Genomic DNA, 22,633 nt, shown 5'->3' with positions numbered 1-22,633 from the left:
TGAACACTTTACAGTCATGCAGTCAGTGTTCGTGTCAGTAAGTGGGTACTAAGTGCCTAAGTGTTGACTCCATGTGTGTGCTCCTCCACATGGATATTTGGATTCAAATGAGTTAACCTTTCTTTAGCACAAAACATAGTTTATTATGCAAAGGGTTTGTTCTTGATTTCTGAACAGAATTTAAGTCTAGCTTGCGGCATTTCTCTGGAGGGTAGACACCAACAATAATTTAACAAACTTATATAAATTATACAAATTGATCAAGCATTGTTTTATGTTTTAAGTGATTAAGAGCAGCAGAAATGACTGAACAAGGTAAGAAGGTAATACATTTTTTACTTCCAAAAAAACCCAAATAGTTATTTCCATTAGAATGTCAGTCAGCCCCGTTTCAGCAAATGCATACTAAAGAAACCCAACAGAAATGGTTAAGATAACATTTCAGCACAGTTCACTGTATCAAGGGAAATTGCAGTGTAAATCATTAACAGCTGAGGGTTAGATTAACGCACTATTGATGGTATCCTCTCCTAGGGACTAATTTTCATTTTCTCAGCTAGCAGCAGAAGTTTACCACTTCCTTGGAAAGCTTGTGATTAGTGTTAAAATGGTGAGCAGTTGCAGTAGATCAGTTCTGTCCTTAGAGCACTTTTTTCAGACATACGATCAGCAAGGTTTTTTTTTTTTTTGACATACAGTGGAAGAACTGAAGCCACTGATTTCAGACTTTAAGCATGGGGCACAAGTAGTGAAACAATTGAAGATGTTGACAGATAAAGCATAGTTACACTGTTGCTGCTGCCTTAAACATACTTCCATCCTGATGCCTCCCCAGTTATTTTGGACTGCAGTACATACGTCCCTCAACCCTGGTCAGAATGGCCAATAAAAAAGTGGGGCATCAGGTCATTTTGGGGAGTAAGTCTTACATCAAAACAAAAACTCAATGGTGAAATTCAGTATGAAGTGACCATTGAATCACTGGGGGTTTTGGTGCATCAACTGCTCCATAAATTCCATTCATTCAAGGGGGCTACTGGAATTCAGCCAAAGGATTGTATTGCTAACATTAAATTGCAGGGCTTGAATTAGTAATTTTGGCACCCAGGTCTTTACAGCCCTATTAGTAAATCGTGATTAATGTAAGGTAGGCATAAACAGGGAGAGGTCAGAGGAACAGAGAGGAACACCAGGGTCTGAATATGATGGCTATGTTGATTAAAGAGTAAGGCCGTCTGTTTTTTGTTTCCTTCTACCCAGGGAGGAGTGCCTGGAAGTGGTACAAATGTTTAGGGTGGGAGGGTTTGCTCTTCCACTAGCAAAAAGCAGCAAGCAGATCAATGCCTTTCTGGCAGCACATTTTGCTCCTTTTAAACTCAGCATTCGAGATCAAGGTCCAGTTGCCTTGCCCTCGTTATGACTTTGTTATTCCATTATGAATTAAAAGAAACAGCAATGTAAAATCCTCATGAATATGTAAGAGAGACATCAAAAATTAAAGGAAATGTAAATTTTTAGCAATTCCTTTTAAAACGTCAGAAATAGGAAATGTTATTTAGGTTGCAGTCTCATATACTTGCATACCTAGGTCTATGTCCCATTGAAGATTGTGCAGTTTGCTTCTCAGTTGATGAACAGAGCATCCTTCTTCAAACCAATGAGACTGTGGAAAACGATCTTTATTTTAAAGGCAGTCTGCTCTTATACTTTTTATTCCATAATGCAACATGTGCTACATATATATTATTACTTGTTTCCTCAAGTAAGGTATGCAGCTGGGAAAGTATTTGTTTAGGTATGAATGTGAGATGTCCATAGATCAGTCCAGGTCTATGCCCCTTTTTCAGTTTTCTGGATTCAGTGTTCAGTTGTAAAACCCTGAATGTTTGTTCAGTTATTAAGGTCTTCCATGTGAAAACTGGATGAACCTTGAATGTTGTGGGGATGATGATGGGCTTGAACTACAACTTGTCAATAGATCTTAACAATAAAATAAGAGAAAAAGCAAGACAATTACTGTATATGCACGTCTTTTTTTCTCACATCATTCATTTGACTTCAGCTTCATGGGAACGTAGGAATATAGTAAGCTACCTTTGATACAAAACTTGAGCAGGGCAAAATCTTTGAAAGAACCAAATCTTGGAAAGATTTACTTTGTGGCACAGCGGAACAAGTTATGATCATCCCCTCCATTTAAATCAGTCTCTCTTAAAATCACAGAAACAATGCTCCATATGACATTGATGGCAGCTACGTCCAGTAAAAACACAAGAATACAAGTACAGAGGTTCCCTTTAGCACATATGACTAAAATGCTCCAGGTTTTTTTTTAAAAAAAATCAGAAAAGATATACTACTTTTGATATAATGTGTGATAGGCCAAGTATGTTGCTGACTTTGTATCTCTCTCTTTATTTACTGATACAGATAAAAATCTGTTACATAAAGGTTTAATCTCATTAAAGCTAGCAATAGTTAGAATGGATACAGCACAAGATTGAGAAACATTGAAAAAAACTGCAGTGGATAAACATGGATACAGAGATTATGAGAAACTGTCCCTTTAGAGAAATGAATTTAGAAGAGAAAAATGACATCAGGATCTTTGTCCAGAGATGAGGTAAAACAAGGTACCCTTTTATACATTTTAGGAGTTCCTCAGAACATAACATATGGATTACAAAGACAATATTAGAAATTCTGGAAATATATCATCATCAACAGCATTTTAGAACTGCAGAGCTGGAAGGGATGCAATGGATCATTGAGTCTACCCCTTGTCAGGGAGGCACAGTGGGGAATCTAATTCCTCTGTAGCTAGAGACCTAAACCACTGAATTTTCAAATAGTTCTTTCTGTGTAGAACAACAACAAAAAACTTATTGTTGAGGATGCAAAGAAAACCTAAAATTGAACCCAATTTAATACCTGTCAATGATTAGTTTTATTTCTTTTTTCAGCTCAATCTTAACTCATTTTTCCTTTATATTTAATATCATATTGTACAGCTTGAAAAAAATGTAGGAAGCCAACATGCGAAGCCAGACCAGTGGTCTATGTGGTCCAGTAACGCTGACAGCTCTTACTAGCATAAACCCTTTGGATTTAGAGGAATCCTGCTTAGATTCCAAAATCAGGTCAAATCAGTGTGTTTAAGGATGGTATGGTGGTGCATCACCTCAGTGTTATTTCAGACGTTCTGTGAGCAACAAAAGTTCATAGTTACATACTGAGCTGCCCTCGACCATCTGTGCCAACATTGCTGAAGCTTGAACGGAGTGGAAAGTTCAAGTTGGAGTCACCCACATCTTATATAGCCTTCTAGTCTCACTATCATAATAAATAAAGTTGCCATCTGAGTGTGATTTTGTGTGGGCCAGAGTTTAGAAAACTGAAATTTTTGGACTGTAACTTTGTAATCCCTCAACCAGACATTTCTAACCACTTCTTATCTTTTGAGGATTTTGCCACCCTCAACTCTAGGAGGAGCCAGCGATGCACATTCTGCAGCTACGTTTGACTAAGGAGAGTCAGCTTCTTTATGTACAGGGTTGTCAGCCATATGAAATTCCTACTTGTAGTTATTTCTGAAATTTTTTCCCTTTAAAAATATATTATAAACAGTGCTTGCCAAAAATCTTGAAATGCTTGCTTCAAACACTTGCTTTAAAAAACAACACAAAAAGCCATATTCTCCTAGAAGCAACTATATGCCAGATGTAACCAAGTATGTGCATTATTTCTTATATTTATACATTTGTTTGTTAACAGAGCATGCACATGAAATTCTCATACTTGTTTGGGAAATAATTTTTATAGTTGTAACAATATATTTTCCCTTTTGCTTCATCTGATCCTATACTCTCTTTTTTTAAAGAGGGGGTGGTTGTAGCTAAAATTAAGAAGTATTTCTAGTTCTCTTGCTTGTATTCTTCCATATGCAGGGTGTTCCCTTAACGTAGTTTTATTAGTCATGTCACAGAAGCTTTCTATTGCATACCAAATGGTTATTTAGAAAAATTAAATTATTTTACTTCAAAAGGGCCCAAGGTGGCTTACATCATTAAAACACAACATTGAGAGCTAAAAATAGTAAATATATAGATACTAAACAGAATCAAGCAGATACCACACTAAAGATACGTAGTAAACAAAAGTAATACCAAAAACACAAAGGAGGAAGGTACGGGAAAGTACTGTTTGGGTTTCTTTCTGTGTAATTTTACATATTTCTGGTGTCAATAGCTTCTTATTTCATATTCAGTTCTCCTAGCACTTGAACTGTGTTTAACGTGTTAAATGACCTTGAGTATTCTTTTCTAATCATTAGCATCCATTGAAAATAGTCACTGGACTTACATATATCAAATGTAGATGTTATCCCTGGAAATTGATTTAATAGAAACATGTGAAGCTGCCTTGGATTTATTCCACACCTCCATTGTACTCAGTTTGTCCGCAGTAACTATTGGCAGCTCTCCTGGGTTTCAAGCAGTAGTGTAATGAAACTGGGGCTCACAGGGTTGAAGCCCCAGGACCTTCTGACCAGCAGGGACTATGACATCATCCACCCCTATCTTCCTGTTCGATGAGGCCTTACTTGCCACCCTCTCAGTAGCTGGGAGAGGAATATGTTTTCCAATAAACACTATATTTTATTTCAAATTATCTTTGATATAATTCAAAGTATTTTAAGGTGGTTTGCATTTGAATGGGTATTTAAAAAACATTCAACTTACAAAACATCTGTTCCTTAGTTGTTTGTATGCACCAATCTAGAGGTCTATACATTTGGAACATCACTGTGACATAAGATGGCTATGAGAGTGTCGTAATGAGTGCTAGCACTTCAAATTTACCATTATGCTAATAGTTTCAATGGAGGGTGCCAGTCCTATCAGGAGATGCCTTTGTACGCAAAGGATATATTCTGCCTTGGAGCTATTGTACAGCCTCTTTATTTGAGCATTCATTTCAAACTAGTAAGGGTCAGCAGGACTTACACTTTCTGCCTCTGTTTTTGCATTGATTACATGCTGATAGCTAGCCATAGCAAGGTTTGTGTGCATGATGAGTTAGAAGGCTGTAAAAATTCTTTAAAACTAATTTTGAACTTTAAACAATTCATAGATTTCTTCTAGTGATATACTGTATTAAATTAATTGTTCTGGCATTCAGATGTTTAGTGTGACATGCTCTGGAGTGGTGGGTAGATCGACAGATGTATGAAGTGAAACATATAAAGCAAATAACAATGTACTGAGCAAATTCTAAGCTCCACTAAATGCAGCAAATAAGTAGAAATTTTAACGATAGCCATTGTCAAGATTAGGAAAAGGGGATCATGATTTCTGTTGCTCTTCTAAAAACAGTCTTTGTAGTTTGTGCCTAGAACAGATAGACCAGGAGAAGAGAGAGAAAGTGCCCACTGTTAACTAGGAGGCTGTAAACACTGGTGTCTTATCTCTGTGAGAAGGGGAACTGAGGCTGGACTGAGCTCACTCCTTACTACAGAGTTCATTAGTAGAATGGTTTCAGCTGAGTGAAGGGATTGGTGGAAGAACTTACTCTCTTCTTCCTGAACGTTTGTGGAAACTCAACACCTAATTGGCAGATCTTCTGGAAGGGTTTGAAAACTGGCATTTTGGGTATACAAATGTTGGATTTGTTTTGGTGTGAGGAAAACTGAGTGTGGCTTTAATTAAGAATGCATAATAAGACATAGTTTATTATTAACAGATAAAAATAGTTCTGGCAGGAACCTGTAGAGTAGATTGATCTACAGTCTTCTTTACTATGTCTCCTTTATGTGTTAGTTTACTTCAACTGGCACTTATTTGTTTCTGTACATTCACCCAGCCTCTGGTAAATTAGAAAGAATAAAATGTTCCCATTGGCTGGTAGTTCTTATATAAAAATAAACATATTTTTGTAGAAATGTTAACTTTTTGAATTACTGAGCTTGACTGCTTAATTTACTTCTTTATTAGCTGGCTGGTTGCATTCACTTCTGACTCCACGCATTAAACAATTGCGACGGCTTTTATCATGTTTTTATCTGACCATTTCTGTATTCAATAATTGTGACGGCTTTTAGCTAATACAATAAACTTGATCTGAATCTGACTCCACACATTGATTTCTTACTCTGACACAACACTAACTGACCCTGACTGGAAAAAAGGCAGGGAAAAGAATCTGTAAAGAGGGAACCATTGAATGTTAGCAGGGACATTGGCAATGTTTTGGTACCAAGTCCGAGTCCAGGTTTTTGATCCGAAGTCCCATGTCTGAACCCCTATTAAAAATAAGCCTTTTTCCCTCAAAAAAAAAAAAAAAAAAAAAAAAAAAAAAAAAAAAAGAAGAGGGGGAGGGTGGGTAGGCTGCGAGTTGCAAGTCAAGTCTGAGTCACTAAAAAAACAAAAACAAATCATTTACAGGACAACGTAAGTCTGACTTGACAGTGACTCCTGCGACTCAAGTCCCTAACTGTTTCTAGACTGACTGACAGCAACCCCAGTCCAGAAAGGTCCATCCAGCTAAAACCTCCTTAAAGGCATCATATGAGGGTTCAATATATTCACCAAAATTGGAGACAGAAGTTATTTAGTTTAGCCTAGTTATCTCTTAAGAGAAAACTATGCTCTGTTAAACGATGTGCACTCTGTAGATCCTGTAGAATTATTTCAAAGCTATGCCAGGATGTAAGTATTAGCATGGGTTAGCTAGCTTCCTTGTTTTCTTGGATTTGTTCTTCCTTCAAGCCTTTTGATTGCTCATTTTGCTCCACAAGGCTTTTGACTTTTCTGTCACTGTTGAAGCTGTTTTGAGGTTTTGTTCTTTTTGATTTTCACCACCTTTAATAAAATACACAATTTTGCAGCTGATTGATTCTTTCGGGACTGAGGTGGTTGGTGGTACTAAAACCAGGTTACCCTTGACCATCTGCTGGGAGCCTATGTGTCTTGTAGGTATTTTTGGCATTCTTATCTTGCAGTAGGAAAGTCAGAGCATTTAATCTTGTGGATTCCCTGGAAGAGCTGCTTGGTCTGAATGGACTAAGGTGTTGGGAGGGAACTTGCACCTCCCAGCCATGTTTGGCCCTCCTGGATTTTATCCACACCAATACAATCAGAGTGGTGTGGCTGAGTGGTTAGTGTGGGCCTCTCTGACCTGGAATAACCTTGACAAGTGTTATTTGGTTTCAAATTCTGAAAATCTTTATAATGCAGCAGTTTAAAATGTTAGTCATGTAGTACTGATTTAATCAAGTATGAGATGTAATGTTACCTTGTACTTGGAAGATGAAAGGAATTTATAGGGTTACAGTTTTCATTTTGGGAATTGACATTGGAAAATAGGCTGAAATCCTGTTGCACAGCATAAGAAAATTTGTAAGTTTCAATCTATTCCTTCACTTTTAAATAAAGAGTCCCTGCTGCAATTCTTGGGGTGTGTATGCATACACATGCTGGTTTGATGTTGGCCGTAAGAATAGCAGGGTAGATCCTTTCTTCACAAGTGAGGAACAGATTGAAAGTTACATCTTTTATTACACTAAACAACAGAATTTCTGCTATCTTGTGTGTTTTTCAGCTTATTATTTGGATAACCCAAAGGTACAGTTCTATGCATATGTTAATGGATTTTGCTTTTGGTGAAATATGCACAGAATTGAACATGACGTGTAGGAATGAGCATAAGGTATATGAGAAAGCTTCTCCAAACTACAGAGGATGCCCTCCAAAATCAGTATCATTCTTCACTGTTTGGCAGTCATATGACCTACTGGTATTGATGCCAGTTCTCTGTGAAATATTTGTGGAGCTTCAGAGAAAGTTTATTTGGATTCAGCCCAGTTAGCATGTAATGACAAATCATCACTTGACATTAGACAAACAAGGCTTAGGCTTGCATACTCCCTTCCTTCCTTCTTTCCTTCCCCTTCTCTTTCATGCTTAATTACCTCTCCATTTGTAACAAACCATAGTTTGCCAACTCATCTGAGCTGTCTGTAGGACTACACTGAAATTCTAAGGAGTTGGGATGTCGAGTCTGGTTAGAGCAATTGTTTTTTAAACATTGGTGCTGTTTCCTGTAATAAAGGGCTTGTCAGAGTTGAATAATTGCATTCCAACAGTATCATTTGTGTGAATTGTTCTTTTTTTTGCCTTAGGTTAATCATGGCTGCTTTTGTGTATTGAGGATGGAAGAGGATCATATTTGCCTTGCTGAGCGAAGGCAGGGAACAGAACTCCCAGACCTTCCTCTCCTGTTCCACCACTTTGCAGAAAGTTTGGCTTTGTATTAGAGTGTGAAAAGGAGAGGAGGCAATGCCTTGTCTGTAGCATGTCAGGAATATTTCAACTCGATTTGTGTCAACTCTAATAGGTAGGTTGACAGAGTAATAAATTGGGTGTCAGCTCAAGAGTTGGCACGTGTTCAGAAAATAAAAGGGGATTTTCAATTACAGGCAAGCTCTTTTCCATTTTTAGTCCTAGGCTTCTAAGAGGATTCTCCATCTCTCACTTTCTTTAGATTCTGGTATGCAGAATTTTCCTCTTTCAAATGTAAGTTTTATTTAGTAAATTTATCTTCCCCAAGTGCTTCTTAAATGTTTGGACCTGGAATTTATTTTAAGTGATATTAATGAGAATTTCATATAATTCTGTTGTGATACTGTGCAAATGTTAATACTTTACAATGTTTGAAGATTCCGAATATCCTAGCACTTTGGTTTCAACTACAGTGGACCCTCGACTTACAGACGGCTCCACTTACAGACTTTTAAAGTTACAGATTTCTCTGGCTGCAAAATTTAGGTTTGACTTGCAGCCGGAGAATCGACCTACAGACCAGAAAAAACCCAAAATGGAACAAAAACAGAACAAAAATGGCCGGTTACGGATTAATCGGTTTTCAATGCATTGTAGGTCAACGGAGCCTCGACCTACAGACTTTTCGACCTGCAGCCACCATTCCAATACAGATTAATTCCATAAGTAGGGGGGTCCACTGTACTCCGTATTAGTAATTTTAGGATTTTCATCTAATAGCAGTCAATTATATGGTACTGTTTTATCTGTCATATAATCCTATGCCAAAACAATACTGAGAACAGTGGTGGTGCAAAGTATAACAGAATTAGCCCCATTTGGAATCTGACATACCATGGCTTACTTCCAGTGAATATTCTAGTAAATAATAGAGATTGAAATAACACATACTAAATTATTTGTCCTCTTTAATTAGAGTGTTCTGATGTTGAGATAATTAGATGAGGAGTTTTCAAACAAACCAGGGTCTTAACTCCAGTGTAAAAGTTAAATAAAGAGGTATTCTCAGGAGCCTCAAGGTGTAGTGGTTAAACTGCAGTACTGCAGTCAAAACTCTGCTTATGACATGCCTTCTATCCCAGCAGTATCAGGTAGCTGGTTCAAAGCTGACTCAGCCTTCCATCCTTCTAATAAGTAGCTTGCGTAATTAACTTGTAAACTGCCCAGAGGGCGGCTATGGTTGCACACTTTGCTTTATTCTCCTCCCCGTCCATCCGTCCAGCTAAAGTATCTGCAAATCATGCAAAATTCTATTTGAGCATTTTGTGCAAAACTCATGTCCCTTCGTTTTCAGAAGCAAGGCGCACAAATACCCAGCAAGCAAAGACAAAAGCTTTTTTTAAATGAGGAACCCATCTGACACTCCATTTTTGTAGGAATAAACGAAGAAACAAAGTAACGGCATTGCAGGTTTTTTTAATTCTTTGCACAAGTAACACAATGTATGTGAAACCAACATGTGGATTGTACCAGCAAATATTGCTCTCTAGGAAAAGGAGAAAAAACATGCAATACTTATCCTTGCACAGATTTACATCTGTAGTATTTACAACCAAAATTCAGATTAATTAGTCTAATCTTTCAATTTCTTTCTTATGTGAATGGAAGGTAAAAAGTTTTTGAATACGTTTTATTTAAAAATAAACCAGTACTAGCCTTTGACCTGTAAGATGCTTTCCAAGGAAAAATAAATAAGCAATTGTTGCTTCCTAGAATATATTATCCTTCAACAATTCCAGTATCATATGTTATACATTTTATATCTAAGGGTGAATTTAAAATTTGCAGATTTTACTTGCATGGCTCGAAAAAATATACTTGGATTGCAGAGCTAGTGTGGGTTTCATGCTCTGGCTATAACCCATGGAAAAGGAGGACTCAAGGGCAAAATGAAAGTTCATAAAAATGAAGGAAATGTATCTGTCCATATTTCTGGATGTGCTGCAAAAGCATTATGATATGTACATTAACAAGGCCAAAGTGAGAAAACAGGACCCAGTGGCCACAATCCAACACAGAGACAGGCACCCTTAAGTCCTCTTCATTCAGTGGGTCTTAAGTGCTTGTTACTGTGGCCAAGAAGTGATAACATTCTGTGCAGATTTTTTTTCTATATAATTTCCTGGTCAATAATGTTGGATACTTCCTTCTTTTTTATTCCCTTTTAAATGAGCATTGGTTTCTTTCTAGCCAGTTGTCTATATGATTAAGAATTTAAGCTAAGACTTGTGGATGCCTCATACTATAAATTGCAAAAACATGCTATGACACAGAAAATCATCTATAACAATATTTGAAGAAAAGTGGGGCTCTTATGAAAATGAAACATCTTCCAGGTGTTTTGCTTTAGAAAATGGCAGCTACACCTGTCACTGAAACGTGCATGGAAATTCTTGGTCCATCCGCTGCCAAAATGAAGTTAAACAGATATTTGGAGTAGAAAACGGGGACAGCTGTTGGATGGTTGTGAGTGAGGCACAGGTGGGCTGTGACAGCCAGAGGTGAAAGAGCATCTTCTTATTCTCTTTGCTTTGTACTCTCATTCCTGATGCTTTCTGAGTTTGGGGTTGCTGTTTTTATTGGAACAATAAATAAAAAATTGCCACTGTATTTCTGAAATAGCTTAGTATTGCCAGAATCTTATCATAGTAATCAGTTTACATGCATGCATGCATGCATACACACACACACACACACACATGTATGTACTATGGATATAGATACAGATATATTTAAATTAAACTTAACTTAAATCTCTTGCAAATGTAAAGCTCACAAAACACTCCAGTGTTGCAACAGCAGCAATTTTGTTTCTGTTGGCATGTATTTATCTCATTTTTAATCTTGTTTTAACTCTATAGAACTGCTACTGAACTGCCTTCAGATCACATTTGTTTTGAATTTTTTCTTTCTTTAGACACATGCACACACACACACAAACATCATGAGCACAGTCAGTATTAAACTCAGATTGTGAACACAGTCTTCACTACAGTACTGCAGATTTCATCACTGTGCCATGAAGTTTATATAAGATACTGAAGATGACAGGGATCATCCTACATTTAACCACAGTCAGATTTTATATCCTCGCTGCTAGTCTCAACCAGCATAGTCCAAGTGAATCAAATGCCATATATATATATATATATATATATATATATATATATATATATATATATATATATATATATATATATATATATATTCAATCTTGGTCTCAGGTAGCCATCTCAAGGCTGCATCAGCCTTCCATCCTTCCAAGGTCAGTAAACTGAGTACCCAGCTTGCAGGAGGAGGCAACGTGTAGCTTGCATAATTAAAATTTTAAGCAGCCCAAAAAGTGCTTTAAGGCAACACACGTTGCTTTTGCTTTATAAGAGAGAAGAGAATGGTTAATGGCATGCTAGTAAAATACAACAAAATGCATTCAAATCAAACTTTTCTGAACTCTTCCCCCCCCCCCCCATTTCAGTGTTCTGTCTAGAAGTGTTGAGTTGACAACATACATTTACACATGGGAAAGGTACAGACTTCTGGAGCTGCCGTGGGACTCACCATGGACATGGTACTTGACATTCCTTGGCGTAGACTTTGGATACTACTGGTTTCACCGCATGGCACATGGTAAGCTTTAGCTTAAAAGTTGATTTTCTTTTGTGACAAGTGTAATTAATATGTTATTCCAAGATGTCCTGGTAGACATGCTGAAATGGATATTGATCTTACCCTTTAATTCTGTGGTTCTTCTGTGGAAGCATCTCTCAGTTTTCAAGAATGCCTTCAGGACTTTTTGTCCCAAGCAGCAGATCCTCCAGATGGAAGCTGGCAAGTACACCCAGAGACAAATAGTTTTTTTTTTTAAAAAAAAAAGCAGTCTGGGACCTGGAAATACATAAATTGCAACAAGAAGAAATATTTTTAATTTTTCTTATGAACTATGCAAAGATGCATCTAATTGGGATTTACTTTAGGGCCACATCAAACATAATGACTTTGAATCTGAGTTTGAACAAGGTTAAATGTAAAGTTTTACATACACATAGTGTATAAAGTAATTCTTTCCTAGATGGCAAACGCATGATAATACAGAATATCCATGGCTATGCATAAATGACACAGTTCATACAGGGGGAGCACTGGTGCACAAAGCCTTCTGTAAAGGTTTAAATTATCCGATTGCTTCAGGTAATAATTAACTCTTCACAGGGGGATAGGGCAGTGGTTCTTAACCTTTGTTACTCGGATGTTTTTGAACTGCAACTCCCAGAAACCCCAGCCAGCATAGTTGGTGGTGAAGGCTTCTTGGAGTTGCAGTCCAAAACTCCTGAGTAACCCAAGGTTAAGAACCAGTGGGATAGGGAACAAGACATGACCTTATAGATGTACAGGCGTCACCAGTCCTATATTTGTGCATCTGACCTTTCCTTCTTAAATGCAATGTGTATGCATTAATGAGTATAATCAGAACCAAAATTGTATTGTATGAGTTGTGTACGTCAGTACACTAATGAGAAATTACAATGGTGTTATCGTAACAATCGAGGATATAGACAGAAATAACATTTTGAAACTATTAACAGTTGTTCAGTCAGAAACAAATGTCTTCCATTACACTGAGCAGCTCATGAGATGAAAGGGTCAATAAGCTTATGGCAGAGGGTGTTGATTGGCTTGTACCCATGCTCTCACCAAGAAACTTTTCTCTCCCACTCTACCAATCCTGTTGCACAAGTAACAGTTTTGTACAAATATCAGAAGCTACTTATATATTTTAGGACATTATAGTAATAAATCAGTAGATAAGCACACATACAGCTCTTTAAACAATGAAAACGTTGGACATGTTGCACATAGCATGGAATAGTTGAGGCTGGTGGTTGTACCTGTGTTTAATGTGTTGGAATTTAAATACTGGTCACAGCTTGTAAACTCTCCATCTGGTTCATAGCTGTTTATCTTTAATAATCATGAGCATCAAGTTGATTCTGACTTATGGTGACCCTTTTCAGAATACTCAGAAGTGATCTTCTGGGGGTGCTCTGGGACTGTACAGCTTGCTAATAGTCACACAGACTGGCTGTGCTCTCAGGAGGCATGTTGGGGAACAGAACTCCCAACCTCTGGCTCTGCACCCAGATACCTAGGATGATCTTTGTCCTTATAATCCTGTATGTGGTTTAAGATCAGCATCTGAGGCCCTGCTCTCAAGCCAGCTATTGACATAAAGATTGCCTCTAACCATTGATGGCACCTGTGCTGTTGGAACTCTCTTCTTAGGGAGCTCTGTTAGACTCCTCTCCTAGCTGTCTCGTACACCTTCCTAGTGAGTGTGTTTTATACTGGCTGTTTTTACTATTTTCTTAAGACTTTTGATACGTTGCACTATTTTAGGTAGTGTATTTAATAATATACTTATTACAGTATTATTGTTCTAATATAAACAGCTCCAAACTTAGTTTGAAAACCAGAGATTAAATAATTTAAAATGGAGTTAACCCCAGACACTGCCCTTTTTGTTATATCCATTCTTCCCGTAGTGAGGTTAGCGTGCCTTGAATTAGTGGGGAAGCCACACCAGGTTATGCATTTCTTAATTTCCTTTGTACTGTATTGCATTTAAGTCTTCCAGATTTTATAGTCAAAGGGAACACATTGCAAAGTTCTTGGATGTGCAGGGGAAAACAATTGGCGCTGACTTTGAAAAAAAAATGGTGCAGAGCAGGTAGGAAATTATTATGGGTTGTTGAATTGAGTGGAAGGGAGGGATGGGCTGTAGTTCTGATGGGAACAATGATTATGGAAAAAGGAATGGGGTCATATCCAGGCTAGAACAATGCTGGGAGGGTTTTGGAGTTAAGTAGAAGGGGAAGGAGGTGATCGGACATACAGCAATCCTATGGGGAGGAACTCCAGACTTGATTTAGGGAGAAGGGTGGGTGGGATGAGGAAGTGCATTGGAGATGAGACAATAATGCTGAGAAGAGGGGAATATTCATCAAAAGAGGTAGCCAAGTTCTTATGTGGGTGTGTGAGGGGGGATATGTTTCGTAAACAATGACATTAACTATATTGGCAGCACTATGCTGGCCTTCCATAGTGTTCATGAAAAGCTATTATTTTACATAGCACATAATTCAGTCAGGAAAACTCACATTGGCAAAGAGAACAAGAAAAATTGTTCTTTTATGTATAGCAGAACTGCTGATGAATGCTGGATACTTTTTAAAATGAGACAACTTCATTGTAGGTAATGTGATTTTGCTAAGGTTCAAGATACATATAACACTCAATTGTATGATTCTGTCCCCAGATATTTGTTATTTGTGTGTGTGTGTGTGTGTGTGTGTGTGTGTGTGTGTGTGTGTGTGTGTGTGTGTGTGTGTGTGTGTGTGTGTGTGTGAATGCAAAGCAGCATTTTAGACTATGATCAAGGGCAGAAAGAGCAGGGGGCTGTTTAGCTTCTTTTGTTCCTGCCATTTGTTTGTTCAGTGCTCCCGCACCCCACATAGTGCAGGGGAAGATCCAGACAACATCCTGTCAAGGAAACAATGCAAAATTTAGCATCACATGCTGCTTGAGCCTTGGTTGTAAAGAAAGTGTATCAATGTCTTTCGTTCCAGCACAGCACAGTCATTAATCTGGAACACTAGGTGGGCATTAGTACATTTAAACACCTGGACATCCCACTTAAGTTGGCTAAAGAGACATCATCATCATCTTAGAACTGCAGAGGTGTATGTTGAACTTATTTATAAGGCAGGTATTGTAGTCCATTTTCTGCTTCTTATGTTCTTTTCAGCCAAAAAAGCTCTCAAAAAAGATAAATAAATGTATAGAATAGAGATTTGGCATACATGGGGAAAATCTATTTTGAAAATCCTGTAGCTGGCTGTTAAATTTGTAGCAGATCTAACAATTTTAACATTAAGCTGAAGTTTTTCTAAAAAAACTTAATGTGGCCTTTTCTCTCCTATTGTAATTATTCTGTTTTTATGGACAGATTGCCAGAGATTAGCAATAACATATAGTCATTAAAGTTACCAATTTAGTTGAGACATTCACTAAGAGAAGTGGGCAGGTTAACTGGGGTTTAACTTAACATAGGATTGCACCCGCATTTTCTCCATCATCATCATCTTAGATCTGCAGAGCTGGAAAGGACCCTATGAATCATCGAGTCCAACCCTATGAAGGAGACACAGTAGGGAATCAAACTCCCAACCTCTAGTGTCACAACCAGATACTTAAACCACTGTGATACCTACTTTACAAGGGTGTGAACACAGAGATTTGTCCTGGGTTGATATGAATTTCTCTATTCTGTCCCCTGGCATTTAAAATGCTGCTGCAGTTTACACAGAAATATTTAATTATATCAGGAAGTTACGTTTCAACGTCCACACATCATACATCTCTCCTACCGCTCTACCCTTCTATGCCATTATCATCACCTTCTTACTTGCCCCTTTAACCAATATATTCAAGCCCTTTCTTTAAAAAAAAATAGCAAGTGAAAGCACTGGACTGGCAAGACATAGTAAGCATTTGAATTAATTTATCACTATAAGTAAAAGTCCAGGTTCAGGTTTAACAGGGCCATGTAACTCAGTGGTTGACTTTGGTTGGGCCAATACCTCTCTTATCTTGACCTACTCCACAGAGTTGTTGTGAACATAAAGTGGGAGTCTTGAGATCCTTGGGGGGAAAGGGGTTATAAATGTAAATATATTTAGCAACAGCACTAAACTAGGGAATAAAATACTGGTAAGAATGCAATTTACACATTGCAGTTGTAGCCTTTATCAGTGCAAGCATGAGCACCACTCTGTGCATCATCAGTGATGTCATAGGCACATCCAGCAGTGACTCTAAAGACTACTAAAGGTGATCTCTCAGGCTAAAGGCAAGACGAAATAGTATGAAGGAAAGTGCTACAAAAACCCACAAGCCCTAGTCAGCAAACAAAATACTTATGCTAAAATATTGGATCTCCTCATGATTAGTGCTAATGTTGTATAGTCAACAAAATACCAAAAAGAGACAAATACCTTAAGCATTTTTTCCAGGTAATTTGCACTCTGCTTTATAAAGCATTTTTGTTTCAAATACACAGTTATCCAGACATCTCAAGTTACTAAAACTAAATACATCCTTAGTATTTGGGGTTACACCCAAAGTTAAGTTATAAATTTATTCACCACTATGTTTAATATGAACAAAACATATTGTTAATTTACAGTGGAAAGGGAAAAATACAATGAAAAACAAGATATATTCAGTCATAAGGCAGGTGGTCCTGAAATGAGAAACTGAAATATGTACAAGCTTAATTCTGAAATACATTTTTTCATATAGATAACTTAGAGGGTAGAGTAGGTGGAAGTCCAACTTCATTTTCAACAGAGCCATGAAACTCAGTGTTTGCCTTTGGTTGGGCCAATCCATCTCTCTCAGCCCGACCTATTCCATTGTTGTGAACATAAACGGGAGTTCTAAGATCATCAGGAGAAAGGGGGTTATAAATGGAAATATAAAATAATAGTAGTAAATAATATGCATCTAGCTGTCAAAATACCAGTTAATTAACGTTGTGTAAACTCTGTCATGGGACAGTCCTGCAGCTTTAAAACTCTGGTTTTGATACGAAAGTTAGTCTGCCAAGACCAATGTGGAAAGTATATTTGATTAGGATATAGGGTATTGATATGAGGCTTGGAAGCTCCAGGTTTACGTCTCAACAGAGCCATGGGACTCATTGAATGACCCTGGGTCAGTCCCTCTTGCTCAGCCCGAACATCATCACAAGAAAAGGAAAAGGAAAAAATGCTACACTAAAATATAATTTTAAAATTGTAACTTTTTTTAAAAAATGGAAGCAGGACTCTGGAGGAGCATTGAAAGGCTTGGGGTGCTGGGACAGAAAAGGTTGAAAATTAATCTGGCTGGGTGATGAAACTATAGGGTCTGATCAATTAAGGACAGATTAAATCTGTAGCTTTCACAGTATGACGTTTACCTCCTTCTGTGCCACTGCTTCCAGCTAGTGCAGAAGCAAAAAAATAATTAAGACCTTTCATTGCCTTTTCAGTAATTTGTCCTTAGAGATGGAAAATGTGATTCATGGTATCTCAAACAAGTTTGCAATTTCCATTTTTGAACTTTAGTTTAATTTCAGAGCCTGCATTTGAACATGTCCCATATTTGAACATCTAGCTCAGACGATGATGGTTTACTATTTCAGTTCCAAGATATGCATTGTCCAGCTTGATATAGAGTCCTTTTGTTGCTGTTTAGTCATTAAGTTGTGTCCGACTCTTCGTAACCCCATGGACCAGAGCACGCCAGGCCCGCCTAGCTTCCGCTGCCTCCTGGAGTTTAGTCAAATTCATGTTGGTAGTTTTGATGACACTGTCCAACCATCTCATCCTCTGTCATCCCCTTCTCCTCTTGCCTTCACACTTTCCCAACATCAGGGTATTTTCCAGGGAGTCTTCTCTTCTTATGAGATGGCCAAAGTATTGGAGCCTCAGCTTCAATACTTTAGGACTAAAGAATCCTAAAGTGTGCCAAAGAAAGTGGAAATGGATTATAAGCAACAGAAAAAAGAAAAGGGAAAGTAGGTTTTTAAAATTAATCATGGGAGTAATAGGGAGTTCAAACTTTCTTACAGCTGTTTCCTTCCCGATGCTCAGAAGTGGGACAGAGGGCAAAGAGAGGGAAGAAATAAGATGGGATTTTTTTCACATTCGTTCTGGCAAGATTTTTAGTGTCATAATGCAACAAACATAAACAGAATTTTAAAATTAATGTAAACATTACAATTGCCTTTCCAATATACATGCAATCTGATTGGATTGGTTATCTCACAAACAATTAGCTTAGCAATGTGATCATTTTTCCCTAACTTTATCATCTCTGCACATTGTGTCTTTAATTACAAGTACAGTGGTGCCTCGCAAGACGAATTTAATTCGTTCCATGGTTAATGTTGTCTTGCGAAAAATTTGTCTTGTGAAACGTGTTTTCACATAGGAATGCATTGAAATCTGATTAATGCGTTCCTATGGGCAAAAAAAGTCAGAACGAAGTCAAATTTGGTTTACAAAGAGTATATTAAGTGCTCTTTAAAGCCATGCATATTGTGCAGATGATTTAAAAATGTCAATCAAAAAACTTTAACTTTTTAACCATCATAGAAAAACATTTAAAAATCAGCAAACATGAGGCAGGAACAAAAAAACGGAAAACATTTGTCTTGCGAAGCATGGCCATAGGAACATTCGTCTTGCGAGTCATCAACCCCATTGCCAAAACCATTAGTCTTGTGAGTTTTTTGTCCCATGAGGCATTTATCTTGCGAGGCACCACTGTATCTTTTATGGAGGTATCTCTTGTGCCTTATCATCATCATCATCATCATCATCATCATCATCATCATCATCATCATCATCATTATTTTAATCAGATAACAAAATGCTTTTTGATTGAAAAATAGGGATATTTTTCCAAGGATACTGGACTGTTTGCTAGATGACATAACTGGCAAAAATGAATAAAACAGATTTCTTCTTCTACCCTGTTCATTCATTTCTTAAAAATAGCCAAATATGAGTAAATCCATTCTAGTATTCTTATAATATGTCTAAGGTTTATCCTTATTTTTCATAATATGAATGTGATGCATTTTGATGATCTTACTGGTGCTTATGGCAAATATATTATCGCATAGGTGTGGTGTGTTGGAATCTAATCTAGTCATGGTCCTGATAACAGACTGCCTTTACATTAGTTATATTTGAATTCCTTATGGGCCTCATGGTTTCAGTAACAATATTCAGATGCCCCATATTCAGATCTCCTAAACCACATTTTGTTAGAATGAGCTTTTACTTTTCACTTTTTCTCTTTTCCTGTCAGTGTGCTCAGCTAAGTAAGATAATTCTTAGTTTGAGGAATCTATATGCAAACTGGTTTGTGTGAGACTCTCAAATCATGATTGAAGACTAGAATCAAGTACTACCAGTAATTCTTGGTCTGGTTTGATCAAAGCAGGAAACCTTTTATTAAGCCAAGAACATTAGATGTGATGGGAATTCCTGTCATCACAGGGCTCTTCCATAATTCTTCAAAGGGAAGTCTAGAAATTTTGAAGTTGTGATGAATGCATCCTCCATCTCAACTATTCTTTTGTTTTAAGTATTTTCCTTTTTTTGCCATAGAGGATAGAATAATCTGCTTCAAAGTCAATATAGACTTTGGAAAGCTTCTTTGAGTAAATTTAAAGAGGATCAAAATCACCTTTTGAAGGTATTTGTAGGAGATGAAGATGTACACACACCTTTGTTCACAGTTTTGTATGACTTACCCCTTCTTAATTCTTTAACCTATTGTAAAGAGCTTTACAAGCTAGCTTTAGTCCATAGAAATTCATGGAAACTATAGGGTTTCTAAAACTTTCCAGAAAATAACATTTTGCTAAGAAAGTTGTCTATGAAATGTTGATGAATGAGGTTTTCTATTTCTAGTGGAGGAACAACCCATTGGGAAATTTGTTATGTTTAATATTATTTCAGTGCCATTGTAGCACTAAAGCGGCTAGTGTACAATGTGATAATAACCAGAAGTGATTGCTCCAGGCAAATGCTTGGACAGGGATTTGTTTTGGATTAGTACTGGTGCAGAAGTAGCCTTCCCAGTCCCTTAACCACCTTTTCCCCTGGTGTTCATAGACTTGAGCTATCATCAAGTAAGTAGGTCCTGTATTGTCTGGAAAAAGTCAAACTACACAATGGATTTCAAGGGTGTAGTAGGTGTAGTAGCTAGACTGTTTTCTATAAAATATATCCAGATAAAGCTGAGCCTAAAGGAAAATACATAATACTGTATAGTGCTTATATATATATATTATGTCTTGTTTTACCAGAGGCTCCTAGCCATGTGGCTATAAAAGGAAATAGAGGAAAAGTAACACAGAAAGTGTTGTGTCCAGTTTGCCCTTGGAGGCAACATGCGGAAAGGTTACTCTATATTTGCTTGGCTCTGCTTCCTGAAAACTTTTCCTTATATAGGGAGTATAGTTTTACTTTTCACCTGTGTATGACAAGGAGGCTTCTTTTACACTCCCTTTCTTCTTTTGGACGTCCCATAGACATCTGGCTGGCTATATCGGGAACAGAATGCTGGGATTACATAACCCCTTTGTTTGATCTAGCACAGCTGTTACCATAGACTCATAGAACTATAGAGCTAGAAGGGACCCAAAGGGTCCCTGAATCCAGCCCCTTTTCAAAGAAGGATATCTGGAGTTATAGGTGTGACAAACCCAGACCTACTGGGATCTGCCACACTTAACTAAGCTGCCACCAACCATTCCCTATAAGAAGTCACACAGACCAGGGATGGATTTTTAAACAAATAAAAGAACAAGGTTTATTTAAATACAACACACAGGGAAAATAAAATAATCAGGTGAATAAGATAAAGTAACGTGGCTTATTCTCATTCATACATGCATACAGTTTGGTTCACACAGAACCCTTAACTTGAAGCACAGACCCTGAACCTATCAGTTCTGGCTAACCAACAGACACCTGAACCTATCAGGTTGGTACTCTGACACACAGTAGTACCCTGTCTGACACACAGACTCCCACACCAGCTTCTTCTTCCCAGCTGCTGCTTCTTCACATCCCAGCGTCTCCTAAACTCTTCACACACGCTCCACATATATATACAGTACAGCCCCTCCTCCTGATGTCCCGCCTTCCACTCCCCATAGGATGGAACTTTCCCTCCAAACCCATGACAGACAGGTAACATCAGTGCTGTATGTAACACCTCCCCTCTTTATAAGTTGTTTTGTAGGGGGAAAGCTAAGGTGCTTTTTCCCAAAAAACAACCTGGATAAAACACACAACAACAGTTATACATACCATATCATACTTACTTATACTTACATTCTAAGTTAACCATATCAATTAGGCATTTAAACATTTACCATATACATTACATCAATTTACCTTTATTCATACAAACCAAGTTCAAAAAACAGGTACATTTAACTTTTTGTCATCAAAACATATACATAGTCCATGTTTCTTTCGCCGTCTTCAATCTTCAGGTCTTCTTGACAAGGCGTCAGCAACACAGTTCACTGACCTTCTGACCACTTTCACTTCAAAGTCATAGTCCTGTAGGTTTAAAGCCCACCTCATAAGTTTGCTATTGTGGGTTTTCATTGTCTTTAACCATTGCAGTGGTGAATGGTCAGTGCACAGAATAAAATGTCTTCCCCAGATGTAAGGCTTGGCCTTCTGGATCGCGTAGACTATGGCCAAACACTCCTTCTCCACGGTTGCCAAATGTCTCTCACCTTTTTGAAGTTTCCTACTCAGGTAGGACACTGGATGCTGGTCACCATTCTCATCCTCCTGGCACAGAACTGCTCCTACCCCGCTGTTAGACGCATCGGTGTAGATGATGAACTCCCGGTCGAAGTCTGGAGCCCGCAGCACTGGATAGTTGATGAGCGCCTGCTTCAACCTCTGGAACGCCTCCTCACAGTCGCTGGTCCACGGGATGCGGTCATCAGCCTTCTTCCTCGTCAGATCGGTCAGCGGAGCCGCAATCTCGCTAAACCTCGGGATGAACTTTCTGTAGTAGCCCACCAACCCAAGAAATGATTTGACTTTTTTCTTGGTGTTGGGTCTGGGCCAATCACGAACAGCTTCTATTTTGGCCTCCAGGGGTTTTATCACTCCTCCCCCTACCATGTGACCCAAGTATTTTCTTTCTGGGATACCCAGCTGCAGTTTGCTCTCTCTGCAGGGCCCAGGCCACAGCACTTCCTCCCCTGGGTCAAAGTGCCTCTCCCTGCCTTCCTGGTCATCCCAATCTTTCTTTCTGACCTTTTGAGTTTGCAGGGTCTCTGCTGCTAGCTCTAGGTTTCTCTTTAGGTCATTCATCAAGGTGTCTATGTATGTCACAATGTCTTGTGGGTCATCCTGGGTGATCTGCTCCCAATTTTGTTTGATCAAATCAAGTGGCCCTTTCACCCTTCTCCCAAATAAAAGTTCAAATGGACTGAACCCGGTACTGGCTTGTGGCACTGATCGATAAGCAAACAAAAGGGATTGCAGCTTCTGGTCCCAATTGTTTGGATTCTCTGCCAAGTAAGCCCTAATCATGCGCATTAGAGTCCCATTGAACTTCTCAGTTAACCCATTACTTTCAGGATGATAGGCAGTGGTTTCCTTGTGCTTAATTCCACAGATTTGCCATAAGCGTTTCAT

The 22,633-nt window shown here is 38.1% G+C and overlaps 1 protein-coding gene across 3 annotated transcripts in view; it reads left to right on the top strand.

Annotated features, from left to right (window-relative positions):
- The window catches only part of AGMO (alkylglycerol monooxygenase), a 153,151-nt gene that overhangs the window by 5,696 nt on the left and 124,822 nt on the right, over positions 1 to 22,633 (top strand). For all 3 annotated transcript variants that reach the window (XM_073003256.2, XM_073003258.2, XM_073003257.2), the window contains exon 3: positions 11,815 to 11,966. In XM_073003256.2, the coding sequence (XP_072859357.2) occupies positions 11,815 to 11,966 (152 nt within the window). The remainder of the gene's footprint in view (positions 1 to 11,814; positions 11,967 to 22,633) is intronic.

Source organism: Pogona vitticeps, chromosome 6 (genome assembly GCF_051106095.1).
Source record: "Pogona vitticeps strain Pit_001003342236 chromosome 6, PviZW2.1, whole genome shotgun sequence".
NCBI classification, from domain to species: Eukaryota; Metazoa; Chordata; class Lepidosauria; order Squamata; family Agamidae; genus Pogona; species Pogona vitticeps.
Note: the sequence above shows the minus strand (reverse complement) of the source record. Positions and strands in the feature narration are given on the sequence as shown.